Raw genomic sequence first — 26,549 nt, forward strand, 5'->3', positions numbered from 1 at the left:
CTTTATCGATTGAGCTCATATTGGTTCCTAGGGCATTGAAAATCCCCATATCTGTCGCCCTTGACTATAGGAGCAGGTGAGGGACTACATTTGTGCATACTGAATTTCTTTAAGATCTTTTCTATGTATGCCTTTTGTGACAGTCCTTATACCCTTTTCTTCTATCTTGGTGAATCTCGATCCCTAGAATGAACAAGGCTCCGCCAAGATCTTTCATATCAAATTTCTTTGTCTCCAGTAGTAGACTGACATCACTACTAGCAAGTAAGATATCATCTATATACAGGACAAGGAAGATAAACTTCCCATTCTTAAACTTTGTATTGACACAATTGTCCTCTACATTCTCTTTAAACCCAAAGTTCTTTATTGTCTGATCAAACTTCAAGTATCATTGTCTTGAGGCTTGTTTTAATCCATGAATGGATTTCTTTAGACGGCATCCCGTTCGTTCTTTTCCTTCCATAACAAAACCTTTCGGTTGTACCATGTAAACATTTTTCTCCAAGTCTCTATTGATAAATGCCATCTTTACATCCATATGATGTAATTCTTAATCGTAATGTGCCACTAATGCCATTATGATTCTGAAGGAAACTTTACATGAGACTGGAGAAAAAGTCTCATTGTAATCAATCCCTTCTCTTTGCATAAAGCCTTTTGCCACAAGTCACACTTTATATGTCTCTATATTCCCTTGAGAGTCATGTTTAGTCTTGTAGACCCATTTATAGCCTACTGTTTTGACTTCTTTAGAAATTATTTCCAAATCCCAAACTTTATTGACATCCATCGATTTTATTTCATCTTCCATGGCCTCAAGCCACTTTGATGCATGATCACTTCTCATGGCTTCTTTAAATGAGGTGGGATCATACTCCATTTGAAATTCCTTAGTGTTATACACTTCATAATCAGCAAAAATAGCTGATTTTCTAACTCTTTGAGACCTACTAGGGGCCTTCACATTTGGCACATCTTCTATTTGAGGCTGTTGTTGCTTCCCCTCATGTGTGGCAATAGGTTCTATAGAATCCTGAAGAACAGGTTCCTCATCATCATTCATTGTTGCCACAGGTGGAATAACAAAATATGCTGACACCATAGTATCTTGCACTGTCGGTGCAGCGATAGCATGTAGTGAGAAAATTGGCTCATGAATCATTGGAATGGGCGCATACACCCGCTTCACTTCAAGGTCAATTTCTCGAGCTACCATGCTCCCCCTCATCTTTTCATCCTCTAGGAAAACAACATGTCTTGTTTCCACAAACTTTGTGTGTCTCTCTGGACAGTAGAAACGAAAACCTTTTGACTTTTCTATGTAGCCAAACAAACGGCAACTTACTGTTTTGGGATATAACTTCCCAATGTTTGGGTTAAATACTTTAGCCTCAGCAGGGCTCCCCACACACACGCAAGTAGTTAAATGAGGGTACTCTTTCTGTCCACAACTCATACGGTGTTTTGAGCACCGACTTTCTTGATACTCTATTGAGAATATTAATGGCGGTTTTATCGCCTCCATCCACAGGCTCAACTGTAAGGTGGAGTAACTTATCATACTACCCACCATATCCATCAGGGTACTATTGATTCTTTTAGCTACTCTATTCTGTTGAGGTTCGCCCGGTGTAGAATACTGGGCTACTATGCCATTCTTTTAGGGTATGCCGACCGTAGTACTCCCCCACGGTCAGACCTAACTATCTTAATCTTTAATATCTTAAATTTATCTAATGCTTCTGTTCTTTCTTTGATTGGATAAATATAGCCATAATGGGAGTAATCATTTGTGAATGTTATGAACGAATCATAACCATCCACACTCTTTATAGGAAAATGACCATAGATGTCTGTGTGAATAATCTATAAAATTCCTGCGCTTCGTTTGTCATCTTTCTTAATCTTCTTTATATACTTTCCTTTTATGCATTCTCTGCATTGTTCTAAGTCTGAGAGCTCTAATGGAGGAAGAATATCATTCTTAACTAGTCTTTCTATTCTCCCCCTCGAAATATGGCCTGAACGATAGTGCCATAATTTCGACAACGCATCGTGAGCTCTCTTATGCCACCATTGCCAGAGTAACACTCTGTCACCAGCTGCTTTATCAGCTAGGTAGCATATGTCTTTGAAGAGCCAGTGAATTGACTCTTTATTCTATCGAGGTACTCGGTGACCGTGTCACATTCTGGGATTGAGCCCATAATTGCAGGTTCAATCATGTTCTTTATCACAGTCAAATATTTCTTGTTGGCAGTGACCCACTTCCTATACTCAAAAGTCATAGGATATCTTTTGAGATTCAAAATCCCTTTCTTTAGTTGCCCAAGTGGCATCATTATCTTTTGTCTCCCTCACCGATGCCACATAACTCAGTGGAAAACGGTGAGGTGACTACCCAGTCCACTTTAGACAAGATGAAAACTAGGTCAAAACTTTTCTTAACATAAAATAACACCATTTGCATGCCTTGATTCCAACGTTGGTCAAAATCAAAACATACAATTATTCTTATACACTAATTCTACATCACCGTTGGGCAGAAATAGAATTAATGCATAAATCTTTAACTTTATCAACTTTTTTATACACTAATTCTACATTACCGTTGGGCAGAAGTAGAATTAATGCATAAATCATTAAAATTATGATATTGTTATTAACAACGTTGGTCAGAAAATAACAACATCATAATCATGTCAAATCTCTTTTTTTCCAATTAAATACCACATTGGTTCAAAATAACTGAAGAACCAATATTTTCTTTAGCAGCGGAAAAAATCTCTTTTTCTCCAATTAAATACCACATTGGTTCAAATTAACTGGAGAATAAACAATTTCTTTAGCAGCGGAAAAACTTTCACCCAATTTCTTAAATTTTACCCATAGGGAAAAATTACTTTTCTATTTTTCTTTTGAGCTAATTTGCATTTTCAATTTTCCAGGAAATAAACATTTACTGAAAAAAGGAAAAGCATGAAAAAATCATTATCTATTTTTCAGAAGCTTTTCTGGTTCATATCTATTTTCTGGAAAAATAACATATTGGTGTAATTTTACCAGAAATTTTAAACCATTGGTGTTCATTCAAGTCAGCTTCTGAAATTAAATAAAACCTTTCTATATTCTTCTATTCATTTTCGGCCCAGCCTGTAGGAACAGTGCACAGCCTATCAGCTACAGTATATGGCCCGGCCTGCTAAACAGCCTAGCCTAGCTCTGTGCGCGACGCCCGGCCGCACCCAGGCCGCAACCTGGGCCTAGGCCGGCAAAGTGCCGCGCGGTGCACTCGCTCGCCTGGGCCGCTCGCTGGCCCATGCATCTAGCGCCATTGGATCTCATCCGACGGTCATCTGATAGTTTCGGCCAAACAAAAAGTCTTCACCAACCGCGGTCCTGAACCCTAGTTTCATTTGCTCCTTTCTGATTCTCTCTCTTGTTCGCCGTTCTCTCCTCTCTCTACCTCAGCGCAGCCACAGCGAGACACCGAGAGCGAGCGAAGATGGAGGAGCGACCATGGCGCCGTCGCCGGCCCCCTCACCGGCGCGCGTGCTCCCCAACGGGTGAGCACTCCGCCATCGAGCGGCCTGGCCGCGGCGCCCCCTTGGCCAAGCCCAGCGAGCTAGCTCCCCCGGCTCGGCTTCTTCTCCCGCGCCGACGAAGAGACATCCCGACGCACGGCGAGGTAGATCCACTCCTTCCCCCTTCAGATTTGTATTGTTCTTCTTCCTTTTCTTTTTGAGTTCATCCAAATGGGAAACTAGGGTTAGGGTTAGGGTTTCGACCCTTCTTTTTCTCTTCTTCTTCCCCAATCAGATCTAGATCTTGTTTGCTTTTCTTCGTTTGACCGATTGGGGTTAGGGTTCGTGTGCCGACCCCTTTTCTTTGTTCTTTTTCTTTTCGCTTGAATTTCCTTTCTTTTCTTTTCCCTCGTTTACCCGAAAAGGGGATCTAGGGTTAGGGTTCGGTTGAACCCGATTCAAGAACTGGGCTCAGAGAACAGATTATCCCCTTCCCCTTTTAGGATTTGGGTCTGCTTTTCTCTTATCCGAACAAGGATTTAGATCTAGGGTTCGGAATTTGACCCTCCCCTTTTCCCCTTCTCTGATTTGTCTTTGGATCTACCATCTGAATCAGTTCCATTCCCTTTCTTCCCTTTCTTCCCCTTTCCCCTACTCTAATTTGGATCTGATTTTCTCTTATCCGAACTGATGTGGGGAATTAGGGTTTGGGTCTAGGGTTCCTTTTCTTTCTTTTGATTCGACTGATTTGGTTTGTTCCCTTCTTTTGATTTCTTTTCTTTTTGGAGTTCATCCGAATGGCTTTCCCCTTTTCCCTTTCTCCACGCGAGTTAGGGTTTGGTCTTAGGGTTCGGCCAAATCCAAATTAGATCTGTTCTGTTCTTGGGTTAGGGTTCGGCTTCGTGAGCCGAGGGCCCTATCTCTTCTCTGATCCGAATGGATCTGTTCTTTTCCCCCGTGCGGTGGCGGTGGTGACCGGGTTCCAGTGACATCCGCCACCCCCGGTCCCTTTTCTTTGCTTTTACCCGGTTAGGGTTAGGATTATACAGAGGCAACCGGCTCCAATACCATTGTTAGGATCGAAATGTGTACCTCTCTGTTTGTAACAGGTAGATCCAGGGAAGACCTCATCCTTGTCTTCTCCGTAGATGCACCACAGTGGGTAGACACCATTGCCACGGCAGCTCCGGCTCGGTGGAGTCCATAGTGGTACTACCGTGGTCCGGTGGTGGCCCTGTAGAGGTGCGACGGCGGTGGTTGGGGCACATCCCGTCGCTGGCAGCACGGTCTTTAGATCGGTTTAGGGTTACTATAGGTGGGTGTGGCAGCTCACGGCCAACCTCGTGAAACAAGCACCGATCCCCACCTTCTCTATTTGTATGTGCTGTGCGACAGGGGCCCACCAACCGTATTAGGGTTGGGCTCCCCCGATCAGAGAGCAGAGACAAGGGCCCAATAGGCCGTTGGGCCTATTGGTGGAGATCAACTAACAGAAGCACGCCAGGAAATCCTCCGGCGAGTACCTGCTGACGGTGAACGCGTCCGCCGAGATGTTGTAGAATGACTCCAGTTGCGCGCGGGAGTCCGCGGATGACACTGGTGGACGGGTGCCACCAACCATGGCCACCAGCACGAGGGAAGAAAGCGCTTCCTCAGCAGCATGGAGTGTCGTGGACCGTGGGATGACGACGATCTCTGAGACGGGGAGCGTGGAGGGGTGGCCCGGAGGTGGCGAAGTCCGCCTGGGGGGCGACGGCGGCGTCGATGGTCGGTTCGTCATCATGCGCGCCTGTCCCGTGTCTGGGCTAGGCTCACGACGAGGAGAGCCAAAGTGCGGCTTGCAGACCTCGGGGATAGAGGTGTTCCGACCCGTGGAAGTGGAACGCGACCTGCCGGAGATGGTGCTGGACGGCGAAGGTGGACGGCGCTGGTCCTCCCGCAGCGGTCGTCGTCGCCGCAGTGCGCCTCTGTTCTGGAGGGAGCGCGTGGGCGAGCGCCCGCGCTTGCAGTCCCTAGCCCGGTGCCCCGTGCACCTGCAATGGAGGCAACGCGACGGAAAGCGGCAGGCGGCCGCGACATGGTCTCCCGCCGAGCAGTTGAAGCAAAGTCCCACTAGAGTAGGCGGAACAGGGCGGCGAGATGACACCCGAGGGTGCTCCGACGACGCTAGCGATGGCGACTCTCGACGAGGGTGAAGCCCTCAAAGTCCACACGAGCGCCCTCCCGGGGTACGTGGTGGCGTGGCCGGTGAAGGTCCCGCCTTGTGTCCAGCGGAGGTGAGCGGTTGCGACGGGTGTGCGGAGGTGGGTGGCGACGGGTGTCAACCATGAAGCCACCTCCGGAGTTGCGCGGCCTGCGGCGGCGCCCCTCGCTGGTCGGAGCGACGACGGCCTTTCCCTTGTCGTTGGTGGCGAAGGGCAAGGCCTCAGACGACTCATCGGAGGAGGCCTCCAAGTCGGAGAAGGAGAGCATCTCCTGTGGCCCCTAGGCGGACGGCCTGGCAGCGACGGGGGAGGACGACACCAAAGGTGCGGCGAAGGTGAGAGCGACGATCCTACAGCCTGCGCCTGGGCGAGGGCGGCCTCCGCAGCGGCGGCCAGGGGCAGTAGGCTGGAGGAAGAGTCGTTAGAGCCGTCGTATTCCATGGCGACCGGAGGAGGGGGAGAGGAAGGGGCAGGCGGTGCTGGCTAGGAAGCTGGCCGACAGAAGCAGCGGCGGCCTCCAGCGGTTTGGGCTAGGTGGACGCCGGGCATGGGCGGACCCAGCGCTAGGGCAACCAGGGCCATTGCCCTAGTCGCAGCGCCGAGTCTTGAGTCGCGCCGCTCGGCTCCTCGCTCTCCTGGCCGCCTCCACGCCGTCGCCTGCCACTGCCCCTCGCCGGCTCGCCCCCTCCAGCCTCCGATTTGCGCTTCGCAGGCCGCTTCTCCGCCATTGGCTGGTCGTTGGCCACCCGCCCGCCGTCAGCCGCTGCCCAGCGGTGGCCGCCCGGCGCCCGGCCCCGCTCGGCTGCCCTAGTCATGGCAAAATCCTAGGTCCGCCCCTGACGCCGGGGCCGGGGTGGCCACCGGCGGGAGGGAGCGGGGCTCTCTCCTCTCTCTCTCCTCTCTCTCTCTCTCCTCTCTCCTCTAAGCACCTAGATCACTCACGTTAATACAATTTTTGACATTGTCGCTTTCTTGCTAACTTATACGACATTGCTTTCCAATCAAGCGTGTTATCTGCAAAGTTAAATTGTGTTGTCTTCTGCTACGGAGGATCTTGTTGACTAGTGGTACGAACTCACAAAACCCTTTAGAGCATGTTTGACATAATTTTTTTATAGCTCCGGCTCTTCCTACACCAGCAGCAGCACTGTTGACGAGAGCATTTTTCAATCCCATTATGAAATGAACGTGGAGCTATGAGAAGCCATGATTCGTGGCTCACCCGGCTCTTCTCCTGTGATACTGTAGCACAAAGTCGGAGCATGAATGAGCCCATCCAAATGGGCGGTCCTTTGTTTGTTAGGGAGTCATGTATATCCTAATAAAATGGTTGAAGCTTTGGGTCCTTGGGTTACTCTCCAAGTTCAATTTTATTCTCCATCTAAAATAACTCATTATAGTTTGTATTTTTAAATATATTTCATGATGAGTCTAATAATAATTACATATGTTTATAAGAAAATACAAATATAAGTATCGTCATACCCATCATGAAATATATTTTTAAAGTATATCTAATTGTTGTCATAAATATTAATTATTTTCTATATAAATTTGAGAAAACTTAAAATGATTTGGCTTGGACAAAACCGTTGCTTCCTTTGATGGCCCCTTTTCTTAGCGGAGTGAGCATCCACATTTTCACGTCTCAACCTTAGCTGTTCGATGCTGCTTTTCTGTTTACCTTGGGCGGGGCCTCACTTCTTGTCAAGGTCTGACCAGACCCATGGTCTGCAGATGATGATCAATCGTGCCATTGCATTGATAGCCGGGAAGGGCAGCGGGCAACGGCTCTTGCTGGTTGGTCACGCTCACGGAGGCGGCTACACTCTACAGGGCTCAAATGGGACGATACCGAAGGTGGTTTGAGGGAGAGGCGGCGTGGCGGCCGTCGCTTCAAGCAAACGAAGAGCCCTGCATTTGGCTGCTGCCTATGCCTAGTGGCTAGTGGTAGTTGAGACTGCCGGCGTGTCACGAGACGAGAGCGACGGATCGGAAACAGGGGGAACGAAACGAACCAAGCAGCCCACCCGGGTACTGCGCGGAAACATCGCCACGGAGGGTACGGATCCATTGGGCTGCGTCTGGCGTCATCGACTAGGCTCGGGCCGAGCGTTGCTTTGGGTTGCCGGCCTGGCAAACGTGAGGCCCCAGTCTGATCAACATTTTGGCGGCAGCGGGCGACTCGTGTATATCCCGGGCATGCAAGTACTACTAGCATAGCAGCAGCTAAGATGATATATTTTATGCAGTTTCAACGCATAATTTTTTTTAAACCATAGAATGAAGATACATCGGTCTTCAGCTTTCTTCTACCTCCAAATGCACTGCACAACTCGCCCCCGCTGCCGTCAACCACCCCGCCCTTGGCCGCGGCTATGTCGACACAAATCACAAGTAACAAAGATCCACGGCTGTATCGGTACAAATCATAAATCACAAATTATAAGAAACTTTTTTTTTCTATGAAAGGACAAGGACAAAAATTTGGTGGCAACCCCGGAGTTGGAGAAGGAGCTCGCTGGAGTTGGGAAGATACTTGGCGCGGGCGCAGCGGCGGCGCGGGCGCGCGGCGGGGGCATGGCGGCGGTGGCCCTAGTCCGACAGCCTAGGGTTCCTAGTTCCCGAGGGCGGGCCACGGGTAGCCGCGCTTCTTCGATGGCGGCGTGGGGATGCGACGCCTACAAAAAAATCATGTGCCAGCTCATGATAAAACAACAGTGTGGTGTTTAGCATTTCCGTATAGGAGTCATTCTCATGATCCTCTTAAGAAAAGATAGCTCTCATGCTCCCATGCATAACACAACCGGAAGGCTGAATGCTTATGATGTCTTCTGAAAAGATACTGTGTACACGTAGCCAGCATGTCCATCATACAGATAATCAGGCACACACAGACACAACTGAGATGCTCTGCCATGCAAATGCATTCATCACCAATTCTAAACTTGGGCCAAAAGTATACTATATTACAACCAAATGGTATATTGCATACTCTCATCTAATGGGAGCAGTATATATATATTACAGTGCCTCATGTCTGAAAATATGCAACAACTCGGGTGCATAGCAAGTATACTTGTTTGGATTGTGTTATTTTGACCATAGATATACTATCTCATAGTTAGCGTGGCAAACTTACTGAGGATGCAAATTCTTTCTCTAGGCTGTAGCCGCGAGAGATCTCTTGATCACAAGGCAAACGGGTAGCATTCCCAAGATCGAGCTGTGCATGGGAGTTTCTAGCATGTGACGGGCACAGCAAATGCTCAGGCTCACCATTATTTCCTGTTGAATGGTGTGTGTTTCTTAGCCTCCCTGTCCTTAGGAGCTGCAATTTCATCTCTACTTCTTTCATAGGTCTCTCTACTCCTTTGGTCCGCAAGCATGCTTGTGCGAGTAAGGTGATATCATCAATTTCTGCTTGGTCTGCCTCTTCCACAATCTGTTGATCTATTATTTCCATAAGGGCTCCTTCTTGAAGTGCTTCAATGAAGTAATGAGCCAAGCTTTCTTTCACACTAGAATCATTAATAAAAACTGGTTTCTTTCTTGTCAGGAGCTCCACAATAATCACACCAAAACTATATATCTCACTCTTCTTAGTTAGTAGACCAGTATTGTAATATTCTAGATCTAGGTAACCGAATGTGCTTTGGACAATTGTCACCACATGAGTCTCGTCGATTGAAACAGATCTTGAAGCACCAAAATCAGAAACCTTTATAGTGAAGGTGGCATCCAAGAGTATATTGGATGACTTCACATCTCTATGAAAAATTGGAATTGCAGCAGCTGAGTGTAGATAAGCAAGCGCCCCTGATGATTCTACTGCAATCCTAGTGCGATCATCCCAATACAGCAAACATTTACCATCAACATTAGTGTGAAGAAGGTTGTATAACGTGCCACTAGATATGAACTCATATACGAGCAAGGGCACCTCAGTTTCCAAGCAACAACCAAAAAGTTTCACCACATTCCGGTGGATGATTTGAGACAATATTGCAACCTCGTTGATAAATTGATCTATCTCGGTTTGCTCCACAATTTTGGACCTTTTAATGGCTACCACATTTTGATCAGATAGAATCCCTATTCTGCTGGTGGTATTTCGGCTGATTTTGGCTGATTCAATAGTGTTTCTATGAGGAAGAATAAGCCAAAATAAGCACAAGCCGACTGAAAAGTAGATGAGCAGAACAGGCTTTATAGACAGTTCCATGTCCTCCACGGCCAAGGACACGAGTAGCATCAAAATAGTTGGTGGCTCTCTCTGGTTCCTCTAAGGAGAATATCTTTGTTTTGTTTGTGGTGCTCTCATCAGATACTAGTTGCTCCAACAATAGACCTTGATTTTTCTTGAAGTATGCTCTTCGGATTCTCTTCTGCATGCCTTGCTTCCATTTTCTAGCTATTAAAATGGCGCATAACACAAAAATTATGGAGCCAAGACCACATCCAATTCCAATTGTAACACCTACATACAAGATTGTGTTGCACATCCAATGTGCCATGAATTCCACAAGATCATTCTACATTTTACCAACAAGATTATTGCATTTTTATAAATGAGATGTGGATATGTGGGGTATGACTCACCTAAAATAAGACTGTGTTGCTTAGATGTTGTGACATAGTTCCTTTCTGTTGGTTCAAACACTACCATGAGGGCAAGTTGTGCAATAATATCCTCCAATAGTATTATGACATACTCCATTGCAATCATTTGGCTCTAAACACTCATTAATGTCTGCAAATAAACTAGAATCAAGTGAGCCATCATCAAGTTCTTTAAAATGTTGAAGCTTGTAAGGTTCATTTGGTTTTACAGAATGTCATGAAATTCTCATGAAGCTCAAGTGTTCCAAAATATTCCTTTTTCACACACGCACACAAACACACACACACAAGAGAGAGAGAGAGAGAGAGAGAGAGAGAGAGAGAGAGAGAGAGAGAGAGAGAGAGAGAGAGAGACCTGTACAACCATATGTGCCTTTGACATATGGATTCCCATCAAAGCCTTGCGAGCACTCGCAACGATACCCTAGGTATATAGCGTCCCATGGGTGACATTAACGCATTCGCTGTGGGGGCTGACACACGCATAAGTTCTATTCCTTTGCGAGGCTGTTGCACAGGTTAAGTTGGAAACAGACCACCTCATCTTGATATCAAATTCTTGGGTGAATTCAATAAAACTCCTCATGTATTCTCTTGATATACTGTAATCAAAGTCTCCATTGGAGGTATGGACTACCACCACCTAGTCATCGTTGTTGCTTGAATCATTTAGAATGCTGGTTACACCCAGGTATCCATCATTCACTAACAATTTGGTCACCATAAATCTTGTGCCATCTCCTCGGTCAAGAACAATTGTCTTATTCGACACGCGGCTAAGTTGATTTTTTTTGTGTGCAGAGCAACGTTCTTCTAACCCAAAATGGAAAGGGATGGGCATTGTCGGTACAGAAAGTGACCAATTAGTAAATATTTATAGTTTTGCTGCACGTTGTGATCGGAGGTGGCCTAGCACTCAATAACACAGGATTTATACTGGTTCAGGCAACGTGCCCTACGTCCAATGTGGGTCGGTCGGTGACTTTATTCCCGAGCCCAGGTGCTCGAAGTCTGTAGTGGGGTTACAAACGAGAGAGAGAGAGGGATGGGGCGTCCGGTCGGTCCAGTCAGAAGGGCCGAGATCGACAGGAGCTATGCTATGAATGAAGTGTCCAAGCGTGTGCTTGAGGGGTTGCGAGCTATCGATCTAATGAACTTGAACTTGAAGAAGTCAACTTGGGTTAACTACCTGTGTTTGAAGAGAGCACATCCCCTTTTATAGAAGAAGGGGATGGCTTTACAAGTGAGAGGGAGAGAGAGTACGGACGTTTCTAAGCCTTGTTGCCCACGCCGATGGGGACGGGATAATGGTGGGCGCCCGCAATATTATTGATGTCACTGCAGAATGTCAGGTACATGTGGGAGGTTGAGCTGCTTTCTTCAAGACTGGAGGACGTCGGTACCTGCAAAAATGTTGTCTCGTTGACTGGAGGCAAGGCTTTACCACATTCACCTGGTACGGTGAATTCCAGCGCCCATAATACTGTTGATGCCCAGAGGCACATGGGGGGTCTTACTGTACGGGTGTTTTGACCGGCGTCTACAATACTGTAGAGGTAAATGTTGGCGCCTACAATACTGTTCGTGGTAGGGTGGTTGTAAAGTATTATTCTGCAGGGTATGGTCCCTGGTGTCGTGGTTTGACTTGCGAGCCCCGTTTTGCCTTCCTTCGTACGCCTTCTGGTTCTTTCCGAGCGGGCGTCCCCGGTCGGATGGCCCCAGTCGGCTCTGGTGCGCCAGTCGGAGAATAGCAATGGGCAGGGTTTTCTATGAACCCCGGTCGGAGACACGAGGTCGGAGTCGGAGGCGGTCCTCGGGTCAGGCTTTCCGAGTGGAGGCCGTGCGAAGGTGGCCGGGGCCTAACGCTAGCGCTCCGATCAGAGAGGCCGTTCGGAGTTGGCCTGAGCCTGAGCTAGTGCCCCGGTCGGAAAGATGGGCCGAAGGCGGCCAGGGCCTGAAGCGAGTGCTTCGGTCTATTGAATTTAGACTCTCGGGTCGGTCTAGAAGAAAAGAAGCCATCCTCCTGGGCCGAGCCCTGGCATGGAAGCCGGTCCCCGAGGGACCCTAGGTTTATGAACCCGACAAGAGCCCCCGAGCCCCCGGGCGATTCGGGCAGAATCGTCCAGGGGATTTTTGTCTTGCCGACAGGTGTGCGCGAGCGCACCCGCGGGTGTAGCCCCCGAGCCCCCGTGCGGTTCATGCCAAACCAGCTGGGGGTGTTTCTGATTTTGTCAACGGGGGATGTTTTTCTGTTTTGTCGACGGGTGCGCGAGCGCACCCGCGGGTGTAGCCCCCGAGCCCCAGGCGGTTCGGGCAAAACCGGCTAGGGGTGTTGTCTCGGCAGGCGTGTATGCGTGTTTTTAACCAAGGCATCGTTGTGTAGTCGAGGCGGTGAGGTGCGGGGGATAGGATAAAAAAGCAGAACTCACCGATCTTAGGTGTCGATGCGCGCCTTGGGATCGGGTGAGTCAGATTTTGTGAACGGACCATGGCGTCGGTGCGCGCCGTGGATGGGGACAACTTAGTTCGGATGCGATAGAGCTCACTGATCTTTGGCGTCGATGCGTGCTTTGGGATCGGGCGAGGTGGAGCCGCGAATGGACCCAGGCATCGGTGCACGCCGTGGATCGAGAGAGTTAGATTAGTTAGTTTAGGAAGCCGTTACGCGAGTTTAGGAGTCACGGTCCCAGGTTTTATTGGAGCGCAGTGAAGCCGTTTGAAGCCGTTACGCGAGTTTAGGAGTCGCGGTCCCAGGAGCCGTAGCCGGATGTCGCCGATCCTATCGACGCGAGTTCGGGGTCATGGTCCCAGGGTTTCTTTGGAGCATAGTGAAGCCGTCTGAAGCCGTTACGCGAGTTTAGGAGTCGTGGTCCCAGGTTTTATTGGAGCGCAGTGAAGCCGTCTAAAGCCATTACGCGAGTTAGGAGTCGCTGTCCCTGGCATTGGTTTTTGAGCCCCCAAGCCCTATCGGGCCTTCGTAGGGGTCGATGTGAGTTTATGTGCGTTTACCCCATCCTCGGTTCCTCACAACCAGAGGGGCTGAGTTTCGTCGCCTGTCCCGATCGCTCGGGCTCGAAGACTAGCTCGGTGAGTTGTTAACGGGTGTGATCAAGTGAAATCCGGGTCCGTCGTTCGTGATGGGGTCAGCATAGCCCTCTTGTGACATTCCACTACTCCCTTACCTACAACCCAACAGATGCCTAGGTCGTTCCGGAGACCGACCCGGGTGGCCTAACGGCCTCCCCTTCGATGGAGATCCTACGGGCCTGGCGAAAGGTTCGGGATCGAACGAGAAGGTTGAGATGACCCAGTCTGCTAGACCAGGCAAGGGCCGCATGGGGATCATCTGCGGTTTTCTCCCCTATCTCTGTTTCGGTTGCTCATATCGAATGAGGCAACCGCCGCTTCGTGACGCAATCATGGAATGTTCTAATGCATTTCGCTGCATGTGCGATGCTTAGTTCCTGAGCCCTAGGGCGGTTCATGCCTTAACCATCTGGGGGGTTCAGGCGTATGGTATGAAATGCACGTATGGATGTATGAAATGATTATAAAGAAATAGAGAGGGTTTTATAGTGTTTACCTTTGATAGTTTTGAGTGACAGGGCTCGGAGAGCTTCAGTCGGAAATGTCCGACCGGGACCCGTGCTCGTCGTTCATGACGGAGTCGACGTGGCCCACATGGGGTGTCCCTTCGCTTCCTACCTGTGTCCCGGTGCTTATCCTGAGTGAATCGATCGACTTAGGAGGCCGGTTGATCTCTCTTGGTGGAGATCTCGCTGTTGGATCTCTCCAGGTCTGGCCTTGACGACTGGAGTGATGGGGTTTCGGAGAGCTCTAGTCCGAGATGTCCGACCGGGACCTACACTTGTCAATCGTGGGTTAGCCCTTATGTGAACAGTTTTGTATTAATGAACACATGCTCACCTTGGTGACCTGAGAGATGGGGTTCAGATAGCCTCAGTCGGAAATGTTCGATCGGGACCTGTATCTCAGGTGCTTATCCTGAGTGAATTGATCAACTCAGGAGGCCGGTTGATCTCTCCCGGCGGAGATTTCGCTGTTGGATCTCTCTAGGTCTGGCCTGGAGAGACGGGGAGTCGTCCACATGTGGTGGCGCTTAGGTTTTCGTGCCCAACGTGTGGTAGTGGTTGGTTGTGCGGTAGTGGTGGGCCATGTCCCGGTCACGTCCCGCCTGATCAGGAGCCGTTTCGTCGCGCTGGGCACGTCCCGACGGTCAGGGGGCGTCCCATCTGCATTAAATGGAAAAAGAGAGAGAGTTTCTCGCCCCGCCGTTTTGCCTTCCCGATGGGCACGTCCTTTCCTAACCGCTGCTCCCCTTCCTTTAAGTAGGAGAAGAGAGAGGGTGTTCGCCTCGTTCTTTTGCCTGTTCGTCGTCTGTCGCCGCCGCCTTTCTTTTTCCTCCTCGTCAAGAGCGTTCCTGAGAGCTATGGAGGTTTCTAGGAAAGGAAGGGGGAGAGAGCGAGGGAGAAGAGGAGAACTCACTGATCCTTTTTGCAAGCCGGAGCAAGATGTCGGACTAGAGGTCATCCACCGTGAGGAAGTCGATGCTGGAGTCTTTCGTCAAGAAGGGTTTTCTGCCGCCGCAGGAGGTGGCGCACTGGAGGGTCCTTGGGGGAGAGGAGTTCCCACGACCTCGTCCCGGCGAGGTGGTGTCCTTCCTTACCTTTCACGAGCTCAGGCTAGGATACCCCGCGCACTGGTTCCTGCATGGGCTCCTTAATGAGTGGGATTTAGAGTTGCAACACCTCAATCCGACGGGGGTGCTGCATATCGCTGGTTTCGTCACCACGTGCGAGGCTTTCCTCGGGATGGAGCCACACGCGGATCTCTTTCGGTGATTCTTCTCTGGGAGGACCTTGACGGCGGGGAGCTCGGTTGAGGCCACGTCGGTGGGGATTTCGCCCTTCAGAGGAAGTCGAGTGCAGGAGGTTCGTACCCCATGTACACCCCTTGTAGTTCCAACCGGGGGTGGCACGGGGAGTGGTTCTACATCAGGAACCCAGAGGCGGCGCCGTTCCCGGCGTTTACCGGCAGGAGGACGGAGGAGCGAGAAAGCTGGTCGTGGGGTTGCGGCCGTAAGGAGAGGCACAAGGTGGAGGCCATCGAAGAGGAGCTCTGAAAGCTCGTGAGGTGCGGCCTTGACAGAGTCCGGGTGTTCTACACCCTCTACCGCCGCCGGATTGCACCATTGGCGGAGAGGACGCAGCCGATGTGGGAGTACAGCGGCTGGTCGAACCCGAACTGTGTGTCGTCGGAGGAGTTGCCGGACAACGAGGTCTGGAGTCGCGTCGGCCGGGTGCTACAGCTGAGGCCTAGGGAGACGGTCGCGGGAAAACCCATACCGCTCAATGCCTCGATCGCGTCCACATTGGTGCGTTCATTTGTTTTGTTCGTGCTTCTTCTCTGCTCTTTCCTATTTCTTTGATCTGGTTCATTCGTTCCATAGGGGCTTGGGAGGTATAAGTCCCGACTACACCTTCCCAAGGGATCGGAGGGCGTGGCTCGGCAGACTGCTCAGAAGAAGGCGGCCGAGGCTCGGAAGAAGAAAAAGAATAAGGAGATCCTGCGGAAGTAGGAGAAGGAGCAGGAGATCGTCTGGTGCACGAGGCCCGGGGAACGTAGGAGCGATGTCGAGTTAGAACTTGCGTCGGACGATCGTATGGATCTGGATGATATAGTCTTCTCCGGCGAGGAGGAGAGCGGGGGGGAGGGGTCATTGCGACCTTGGCGGAGCGTCGTGATACCATGACGTCGTCCGCCGGTGACGAGCTAGTGGTCGCACGTCGTGTGGCGGATCCCTCGTCGAGGAAGCACGCAGCGAGCACGGACGTCGTCGGTGAGCGGGCGTCGAAGCGGACGCGGTCACCGTGCCCCTTGACAGCGTCGCCGACCCCGTCCCCACCTGTCGTGGACATGGCGGAGCAAGGCGGGCGGTCTACTGAGGAGTGTACTGACACCCGCGTGTCGCTCGAACCGGTGCCGACGCATGACTCGCAGCGGGGGGAGGACCTGCCTGCTGCGTGCGTGGTTGAGCATGTCAGGCGGTCTGAGGAGCAGACTAGAGCACGTGTGCCGCATGAGTCGCAGTCGGAGGATACTGCGCCTGTTGCTCCGGTCGAGGATTCTCGAGCCGAGGGTCGGGATGACCCGTAGGCCGGGCAGGAGCCGGTAGGGACGACTTTGCCCCCTGCCGAAGTAAAGGAGCGCGGGTCACGGTCCGGGAGTGGTCCTCGACGTGCAGGCCCATCGACGTTGGGGTCAGCCTTCAGAGTTGTGTCGCTCGCCACCCGGTATGTCTTTCTCCATTTCCTTTTGGTTTTTTGCTGGTTGAGCTTTTTGTTGGAGTGTGACTGACTTGTACCTTCCGTCAGTGGCCTGGGGATGCCGGGGATGAGTATTGCCCCGACTGCAGTGCAGGAGACCTGGAAGCCCATTCTGCAGCGTGTCGCGGTGGCAAGACCTTCTATTTTAGGGATGGTGCCCCCTGGTTCGGCTGTTGATGAGGCGGCAGCTGTGGCATCGGTGTTGGCGGCGATCCAAGTGCCGATGGCGACGGTGGCATCGGAGGTGACTCTCGCAGCCTCCCCTCCACTGGTTGTGGTGGAGGAGGCGAGGGATACCGAGCTCCCTGCCTTGCCGGGTGGAGGGTCGCGCGGCTCACCCTTGCCGTCGGAGCCGAAGGCGCCGGGGGAAGACGTGGCCGGGCCGGGGTCGGGACGCCCGGCGGCGGCCCAGGCCAACGAGGTGGTGGAGATCCCGTTTGATGACGAGGCGGATGTCCCGGTGGAGCCATCAGTGCCGTTGCGGCAACCCGCCGGTGATGTCACGGCGGAGCCGTCGGCGCCGTCGCGGGGCCTGGCGGTGGTCCAGTCGGTGGCTAGGACCTCTAGCGGGCCGGTGGTGTCGCTGCGGGACCTGGCAGTGGTACGGTTGGAGGCTGGGCCCTCAGGCAAGGTGCCGGAGGGTGACCTGGAGTGGCCCTGCCCTGAGCACCCAGCGAATGCACGGTTCGTCCTCCGGGACTCCCAGGAGCATCAGCTCTAGGACATCTTTGGGGGGCAAGGGCACGTCTTGGTATCAGAACTCACCAAGCTGACCGCGTAGCTTGAAAGCGCCCGGAAGCAGGCTTTGTTTGCCCGGTAGTTGGTTGAGGGCGACATGCAGCTCACGGCGAAGGTCAGTTTCTAGTACTTGTCCTTTACCCTTTGGATCCTTTGTCAGTTGTTTTTAGTGTGCTTGCCTTTTGTAGGAAATAAGGAAGACATCGTCCCGCAAGTCCCACTTCCTCCAGTCGGAGTCCACTTGCCACGAGTCCCGGGACCAGGCGGCCGAGGCAGCCTCGGCGCGGGCGGAGGGGCAGCGTGCGGAGGAGCGGGCGACTACGGCCGAGCAAGGGCTCGAGGCGGCAAGGGCCCGTCAGGCGGAGACTGAGGCAGAGTTGCGGGTGTCCCTGGCGAACACCGAGGTGGCGCTTCAGGAGGCTTTGGCGGCCCTTGATCCAGAGCGCACCGCCCTAGAGTCAGCGGAGAAGGCCCTGGAGGTGGAGCGGAGGGCCTGGTTGGAGGTGGATCGAGAGGTGCTCGCGCTCCGGGGCCGGGTGATGGAGACGGAGGACGCGAGTGCCTGGCTACGTGAGCAGGTGGCCTAGCTACGCGAGCAGGTGGCTCGGCAAGCGGAGGATCTCTCCACCCTTGAGGCTTCTCATGTCGGTACGTACCCTTTTTGTTTTTTGTTGTGTTGGCTTTTCCCTCAGCCTGTTTCTGAGCTCGTCGCTCTTCTTGCAGAGCTGGGCGAAAAAGTGGAGGTGCTGGAGCGGGACCTGGAGACGACCATGGCGACGCTTGGCCGAAATACGGAGGAGCTGGCCAAGTCCCGTGAGGAGCGTCGTGCTCTTGAGGGGGATCTTGACCAGATCCGCAATGTTGCCCAGCACGTCATTTCAGAGATCTTTGGGTCGGCGCCGAGCACCAGCGCACCCGCTGTCTAGCTGGCGGAGGTCTCGGGGGAGGTCCGAGATCTTATCAGGTCCGGGTTGTTCTACGGAGCGTCGGGGGTGCTGACCGCGGTGGGGACGCACCATCCGCACCTAGACTTCGCCACCATCTGTAGCGGATATGCTGAAGGCATGAGCATGGCAGAAATCCAGTCCATTGGGGAGAGCTTGCTGCCGTTCGCGCGGTCGGTGGCAGACCAAGTCTCCGCCGAGTGGGTGATGGACGTTCGCCATGAAGACCTGGCCAAAAGCGCACGTGGAGAGGATGCTGTAGAGCTTTTGGATGGCGAAGAGCCTAGGTCGGAGGTGAATGTCGCCCTGGTCTTGGCCGAGCCAGATGCCGTGCCGTCGGGAAGTGAGCAGCTTGCGCCTTCGTTGGTTGCACCGTCGTCGGATGTCGCCGGGTCGGCCCAGTAGCATGTAAAAATAATAGTAGTTTAGTGGAAGTAGATAGTTTTAAGTTTGTGGGGGAAGCCCTCGTATAAAACGTTCATGTGCTTAACAGATATAATGGTATTTTGTTTTCTGTGATGGAGTCACTCCGTTCGAGGAAGCTTGTTCCCTTTCGTTCCTTAGTTTTCCCTTAGCATAATTTTGTTTTTTAGTTCTTTCTTTCTTGTACCTGCCCGTTTGTTCCATAGGTTGCGACCTTGTGAGCCCGGGGCGTGTCCCGCGAGGCTCAGCTGTTCGTAACCGTAGGAAAGAGCGGGGTGCGATCAGTCGGAATTTTTAAAGCAAAGCTACGTAAGGTAAATTAAAGGAATGAACTACCCCTTCGTTAGGGTAGGAAGGAATTTATCCATACAACAGTAAACAAAAAAGAGAGGTAGTAGTGCCCCCTAGTGGAGCCCCCGAGCTCCCCGAGCTGAAAAACGTTCGGGTCAGGGTGCTCTTACAGGAGCGTACGTTAAGTAAATAATGGTAAGACTGAAACTTAGGGGAAAAGAAAAACGACATAGCTGTACCAAGGTGCTTGGTGAGAGCGTCGTCATCGTTATCCTTCAGTCGGTAGGCGTCCGATCAGATCACTTCGTCCTTCAGTCGTCTGGATCCCTATCCGCTGCGCCCCCTTCTTCGGCCGCTGCCTCTTCTCCTTTTTCTTCGCCTGCCAGCCTACCTCAGCAGGCGCTTGAGGAGCAGGCAGTCCTTGTAGAGGTGGTTCATGAGGTAGTCATGGTTGGTGCATGGACTCTCCATGAGCTCGTGGAAGTGGCCGGAGGGGCCCTGCTGGGGCGACGTGCCCGCATGATCAGCCGTGGCGACCAACGCGGAGTTGGCCGGTTGGCGGCGATTCTTTCTATTCTTTTTCCCCTCTGAGTGGAGGGGCCCTCGTCTTGATCCTCGCGCTTGGACTTTCCTTTGTCGTGGCCTCCGTTGAAGCATGGTGGGAACGGCGCTTGCTGGAGGTGTTGGGCGAAGGTCGGTGGCCCCGGATTGTCAGGGCTGGGACTCTGGTCGACGCCGCGCGTGCCTCGGGTCGGTCCGAGGTGTGAGTAGACGGGCAGTCGACACGGAGCGGTCGTCAAGTCAAGACGAGGTGCCGTTGCGGCTTCCCATGCCACACTTGGTGGTTGTGGCGGTGATAGGGCGTAGTGCCCCATCTGCTGCATCTCTGTTCCCCGGATGGGGAGCGAGGTCGCGAGTCGACGTCGCGATACGGAGCTCTCCGCTTGTTGAACGGCAGCAGTCTCCACCAGTGCCCGGAGGTTTCGGTGGCTCGCCTGTTCGCGAGGGTTGTTCGGCTCGGACAAGCTGCGTAGGAGCATTGCCGTGGCGGCAATGTTATGGCTGGCCCAAGCGAACTGCGGGGGATCGGTTCCCCTATACGGGGTGTCGCGCTGGACCTGACGGGCGCGACCCCGGGCGCCGTTCGCCGGTCTATGCGCGCGGGGCGCAGCGTGGTGCGCCGAGCGCGCTGGCGCAGTTGGTGGCTGATGCGGCCACTGTCGTTGTAGATCCTCCCCGTGCTCGCGCGTGAGCTCGGGGGTCTCCGCATGAGGGCCCAGAGGGCGTGAGTCCATGCGGACTCCGTTACCCCTGGTGGCTGTTCCGGAGCGTCCGTCATAGCGCACTCGCGGGACGGACGGTGGCTTGGTGCCATGTCGCCGATGCTAGAGTCATCACTCCTGACGTCGTCGTCCATGAAGTCGAGACAGCTGGGACCGTAGCCCGCCATCCCCACGAGTTCAGACGTGAGAGGGGGCGGCGCCAACATCCGCTGGAGCCCTCGGGCGTACGCGTCCATGGGAGACACGAGGCCATAGGGGAACTGGCCGTATGGCGGCTGCGACGGGGACAACGGTAACCCATCGGGTATTTGGTGGAAGATAGAACGTAGTAAGTAAATAACAACATGTATATTACTCACAGCGGGGTTTGAGCAGAGAGTTTGCTCGGAATGAAGCGCAGATGCCAAGCCGTTGGAGTCGCGCGTCCCGGAGTCGATGGAGGACGTCCCTCCGGCGGGTGCCGGGTCGTGAGTCTCCTTGCGGAGGTGGAGTACGCCGAGCCGGTCGGCGGCGAAGTCCAGGCTTCCGAAGCGGAAGACCTGGGAAGGCTCAAAGACGGGTGGAACCCGCATCCCGGCGGGCGAGAGTGTGGGAAATTCCCTCGAGCCGAAGCGAATCGTATCACCCGAGCCCGCCACGGCGGGGGTGGCAGAAAAATGGGCCATCCGATTACCAAAAAAGTGTTGAACGTACATCGTCTTTCCCACGGACGGCGCCAACTATCGGTACAGAAAGTGACCAACTAGTAAATATTTGTAGTCTTGCTGCACGTTGTGATCGGAGGTGGCCTAGCACTCAATGATACAGGATTTATACTGGTTCAGGCAACGTGCCCTACGTCCAGTGTGGGTCGGTCGGTGACTTTATTCCCGAGCCCAGGTGCTCGAAGTTTGTAGTGGGGTTACAAATGAGAGAGAGAGATGGGACGTCCGGTCGGTCCGGTCGGAAGGGCCAAGATCGATAGGAGCTATGCTATGAACGAAGTGTCCAAGCGTGTGCTTGAGGGGTTGCGAGCTATCGATCTAATGAACCTAAACTTGAAGAAATCGACTTGGGTTAACTGCCTGTGTTTGGAGGGAGCACGTCCCCTTTTATAGAAGAAGGGGATGGCTTTACAAGTGAGAGGGAGAGAGAGTACGGACGTTTCTAAGCCTTGTTGTCCACACCGATGGGGACGGGATAATGGTGGGCGCCCGCAATACTGTTGATGTCACTGCAGAATGTCAGGTACATGTGGGAGGTTGAGCTGCTTTCTTCAAGACTGGAGGACGTCGGTACCTGCAAAAATGCTGTCTCGCCGACTGGAGGCATGGCTTTACCACATTCACCTGGTACAGTGAATTCCAGCGCCCATAATACTGTTGATGCCCAGAGGCACATGGGGGGTCTTACCGTACGGGTGTTTTGACCGGCGCCTACAATACTGTAGAGGTAAATGTTGGCGCCTACAATATTGTTCGTGGCAGGGCGGTTGTAAAGTACTGTTCCGCATGGTATGGTCCCTGGTGCCGTGGTTTGACTTGCGAGCCCCGTTTTGCCTTCCTTCGTACGCCTTCTGGTTCTTTCCGAGCGGGCTTCCCCGGTCGGATGGCCCTAGTCGGCTCTGGTACGCCAGTCGGAGAATAGCGATGGATAGGGTTTTCTATGAACCCCGGTCGGAGACACGGGGTCAGAGTCGGAGGCGGTACTCGGGTCAGGCTTTCTGAGTGGAGGCCGTGCGAAGGCGGCCGGGGCCTGACACTAGCGCTCCGATCGGAGAGGCCGTTCGGAGTTGGCCTGAGCCTGAGCTAGTGCCCCGGTCGAAAAGATGGGCCGAAGGCGGTCAGGGCCTGACACGAGTGCTTCGGTCTGTTGAATTTAGACTCTCGGGCCGGTCCAGAAGAAAAGAAGCCGTCCTCCTGGGGCAAGCCCTGGCGTGGAAGCCGGTCCCCGAGGGACCCCGGGTTTATGAACCCGACAGGCTTGTTTCCACATGACCTCCTACAATTTCCTTTAGGAATGGGGGTCGTAACCTGCTCCAAAAACGAGAGGGGAGAAGTATTGAGCATATGTGTAAATAAAGAAGGAAGAAATTATACATCATAGCTCGATGGTTGTTGAGCATAAGAGGAGACATGTTTCAAACATTAAGGCCATATTTGGCATAACTTCAAACGGTTCTGGCTCCTTGCTGCTGCGTGAAGGAGCCAGAGCCAATAAAGCTAAAAATAGTGGCTTCACTAGCTCCTACTCCTAATTCATTTTTGAGAGCATAGAGAAAAATGGCTCATCATTATAGTGCATAGAGGAGCTAGAGCAAAAGCTGCTCGGAGCTTTACCAATCACAGTGCATAGAGGAGCTAGAGCCAAAGCTGCTCGGAGCTCTACTAATCGGGACCCAAGATTTTCCAAATTCTCATGTGCAACTATAATAATATGATGTTCTAGTTGTTTCATTTAACTAATTAATTAGGATTTGGGCAGTGTCACGAACCTTCGATGCAGCCATCCAAAATGTAGGGATTGCCACTTACACGAGGATTGCAGTAACAGAAGTAACCGCCCCACTCTCCCGTCTGGCATAAGCTGCCGAAGCTACATGCATAGGTTTCCTTGTTCGCAGATGCAATTTCACAACTTGGTTGATCCGTTGCGAAAATCTCCAAGCTTGTATGCACACTTTGGTTTATCCAGCTCGAATAAAGGTCGCTCGTGTTGAATTGATAACCACCATCAGTTAAGAAAACCTTTGCAGTGGAGGAAAAACAGCATCTGGTTGTGCTCGGACACCATCCCTACTTGACAGCGTGAACCGAAAGCCTCGGAGGTACTCTGGCAAGGCGATGCTGCAGCAGCCGAACCCATTGCAATTATTTTCGGGCTCCATACGGACCATACCCATGGCCATGGTCGCCCTGTCGCCCGGGCAGGAACTCGAGCAAGAACCAATGGTCAGGTTCGTCCCAGTATCGAACAGGACGACGTCGACGTCGCAACCAACAAGGTACATGCGGGTGTCAGAGTCTATGACGAAGCCCTTGGCGGGCGACTCCCAGGACCCCGTGTAGTTGTAGGTACTCGTACCTGGCGTGACGGTGATATTGAAGCCGATCGAGGCGTAGGCGAACTAGTGATCTGTCCCGTCCGTGCCAAGCATCTGGGTGCTGCTGTTGGCCCAGAAGAGCCTGGGAGGCTGGGTGGTGTTGTCGCTGGTGAGCTCGAAGCCCTGACGGAAGCAGTCGGGCTCCGTCCCGAACGGGTAGAGGAACTCGGCGTCGCCGCAGCGGGTGGGGCAGTGAGCCAGGGAGTCAGCTGAAGGGACAGACAAGATCCCTCTCCCTCCGCCTCCGAAAACTGACTGAAAAACGCTGTTCTGTCTGAATTATTATAAGAGAAAAATACGGTTCCAGTTAAAAAAAAAGTCGAACGCTGAATATGGGATAAGCCTAAGGGGCCTAGAATCCCGCCCGGACGCTCGCGACACGCTTCCCAATAAGCACGGTAGCAGGAGCTGCGTGTCGATGAGTATTGCCGTGACGACCGAGCTCATCCTTGCGTCGCCGCTGTGTTTCTTGCTGTTTAGAGTTCGATGCTAGCTAGTGTGCACGTAGCAGATCAAATGCACGCCTCGTTTGATCAAACGTTAACTGAAGGCTGAAGTGGTCATATGATTGCTACGGCCGTTCCTGGGGCGACGACTCGAAGTCGTCCCACTTGCCGCTTTAATTTGCTGTTTAAGTTAGCGATCGTGACACTAACGTGTAGAGCCAGCTAGCTCAGCTGTGGTTCTAAACTGTACACGTACCCTCAATTATGAATTGCCATATGACTCTGGTCGCCGGTTAAAAAAGAAAAAAAAAACGTCCTGTAGAGTGCTCAATTTTTTGAAGCTTACCGGTACAGGTCAATGTCTGCAATGCTATTGGGGTCAATAATAATCTAGGTAGACTTCATGAGTCTGAATAGCAAGTGTGGATGTAGACTCCCGTGCATCCATGACTCTTGACTCAGGAGAGAAGATGGTGAATTGGGTCACTGAAAACACATTAAGGTTCTATTCGGCATAACTTCACTAATAGTTTTACGAGCTTTTTGTAACCTATTTTGTGTCAAACTTCTTTTTTACGCTCTAACAAAGCAATGGAGAGAGGTGAAACTGAAAAAAAAATAGCTTTTATAGCTCTCCTCATTTCTCTCTCTCAGCCATGCACGAGCTGTTGGTAAAGCTATTTTACCAAACAGTTTTTGCAAAACAGCTCAGCTTCACCGAGAAAATTGCTCGTGAAGTTGTTTTCTGTTTTCCAAAAAATAGCTTCAATAATAAAGTTGAGCTGTGCTAAATATGGCCTAAGCTAGAGGGAAACAAGAGGGTAGCAACTAGACGTATACGGCTATACCTGTTGGTGGATGCGACCAGTAGCGGAGCATGGAGAGGAAAAAGGGGGGCTAAGAAAATTTGAAATACAATTATACCAGGTAGCCGCAATATATTCTAGGCTCTCCTATCATTTCTTTTATGACACCCGTTATAGACACCTCCAGTTTCATAAAAAATAAAAACTAATCACAAAATAGACACCCGTTATAACAAGTTACCACCAATTAACCCATTTGAATTGTGGTATTTCTAAAGGAAAAATATGACAATCAAGATTCCTCTATTTTATATTGTTGTATATTGTATACATTGTTCATGGCATTTGGGACGTAGGACTAAACTTATCCTTCCCTCCGGAAAGTTTCCCTCGCCTATGCATTTTAGAGGAGAAAAAAAACATCGAGACTAAAGCTAAAGGAAAATTTCCAGTGACATGACACATTGTTGTCTCACTTGTCTGAGGTAGTCAACTACCCAAGCTAATCTCATGCTACCAAGTTTACCAAAAAAAGCGACATCACTAGTCAAAACAAAAATGAGATTCTTCTATTATCTCATTCCTGCATTCCAAACACTCATTCCTATAAAATTCCATGCTTTCTTATTCCTCTTTTACCGCATCATTCTTTTTCTATTTCTGTATTTTCTCTTCCTTCTATGTTTTCTATTCCTCCATCCCAAATAGGCCATTAAATTGTGAGTGCAGGATGCTTGGGCCCAGTCGTGGGGTTCATATTTTAGTCATCTCTAACTAATTTCAGCTATTTTTACGAAAATTTTAAGATGTAAATGTGATGTTTTAAATTTTAACACAGAGCTAACTACGGTTGGCGGTGGATCACTGACTTGAGTTAATCCTGATTCCTGAGTGTGCGGTGTTCGAGGTTCGCGGTATCTGCTGGTACCTGAAGGAAAATCCTTTCATTTTCTTCCTTCTTTCCTCTTGTATTCAACTTTTGTGTTCTTTCGTTTTTTTTCTCAATTAATAATACAGTACCGGTGTGATATCTATTTATCACCGTTTTTTTAAGAGCTTAAGCGGTCAGACCTGTTCGTCCAAATGTCTTTATTGCTTCTCGGGTAAGAGGACGCCTCTATGATGAACTACCTTTTCACTTTAGAGGCAAGAGGATATGCTTCTCTGCGTGCAGCGTATGACAGCAGTTGTATACAGCTGTTCAGCAAAAAGATTGTATACAACTGTTCAGCAAAAAGATTGTATACAAAACTTTAAGTTGGCACATCACAGAAGATCGATTGCATAACTAACCCCACGGAATAGATGAGAGAGAGCGCAAAGTAGATTACATGGTTCATCAAAGGTTCAGATCGTTTTGCATATAATAATAAATTAAAGGGACATTATTTTGAGAACGACTAGACCAACCAAAAGAACCTCATTCATGAAGCTGCTTTGACAACGTTGCGCCCAATTTTGCCCCTTGTTGGGCCAAAAGTTTACGGAAAGCCGAGTACAAACAATGGGCCACTGCCAGAGCCAACAAAACTTGCTTTTGTTTCGGTTGGGGTGCGCCTGCCCAGCCAGCAGTGCAACGGCTGAGCGACGCTCTTTGGCCCCAGTGGCAAGCCGCTTTAGCGGACCCTCCCTACAAAAAATAAATTTAATATCGAAATGGACACATGACCCACATATCAGATATTAAACTGATAAGAACAGATACTACACTTGATCTTAGCCAAAAGGCCGAGAAAGGTATGAACTGCTCTAGTGCCCTGCCCCTTGTTTTATAGCTCCGTCCCTCCGCGCTTCGCCCTGGCTAGGCGATGTGGTACTACCGCGCCTCTGCAAGA

At 51.4% G+C, this 26,549-nt stretch overlaps 2 protein-coding genes and 1 non-coding gene across 4 annotated transcripts; 1 reads left to right on the forward strand and 2 right to left on the reverse strand.

Moving 5' to 3' along the window:
- Positions 1-8,772: 8,772 nt before the first annotated feature.
- On the reverse strand, positions 8,773-23,703 carry LOC136463773 (wall-associated receptor kinase 5-like). 2 transcript variants are annotated; one of them, XM_066462753.1, is made up of 3 exons: positions 22,854-23,703; positions 10,334-10,484; positions 8,773-10,211 (listed from the first exon to the last, which is right to left on the reverse strand). In XM_066462753.1, the coding sequence occupies exon 3, from the start codon at positions 9,984-9,986 to the stop codon at positions 8,856-8,858; it is 1,131 nt and encodes a 376-aa protein (XP_066318850.1). In that variant the 5' UTR covers positions 9,987-10,211; positions 10,334-10,484; positions 22,854-23,703; the 3' UTR covers positions 8,773-8,855. The 2 variants fall into 2 exon arrangements, with proteins under 2 accessions (XP_066318850.1, XP_066318849.1); XM_066462752.1 differs by lacking the exon at positions 22,854-23,703 and adding an exon at positions 10,710-11,113.
- LOC136465830 (uncharacterized) lies at positions 17,537-18,365 on the forward strand. Its single transcript, XM_066464415.1, has 3 exons — positions 17,537-17,554; positions 17,628-18,017; positions 18,132-18,365. The coding sequence occupies exons 1-3, from the start codon at positions 17,537-17,539 to the stop codon at positions 18,363-18,365; spliced, it is 642 nt and encodes a 213-aa protein (XP_066320512.1).
- Positions 23,704-26,260: 2,557 nt separating the features above from the next.
- On the reverse strand, positions 26,261-26,455 carry LOC136468218 (U2 spliceosomal RNA). The gene has a single exon (XR_010761751.1). It is a non-coding gene; the product is annotated as a U2 spliceosomal RNA (small nuclear RNA).
- Between the last annotated feature and the right edge of the window lie 94 nt (positions 26,456-26,549).

This window comes from Miscanthus floridulus, chromosome 7 (assembly GCF_019320115.1).
Source record: "Miscanthus floridulus cultivar M001 chromosome 7, ASM1932011v1, whole genome shotgun sequence".
In the NCBI taxonomy this organism is placed as follows: domain Eukaryota; kingdom Viridiplantae; phylum Streptophyta; class Magnoliopsida; order Poales; family Poaceae; genus Miscanthus; species Miscanthus floridulus.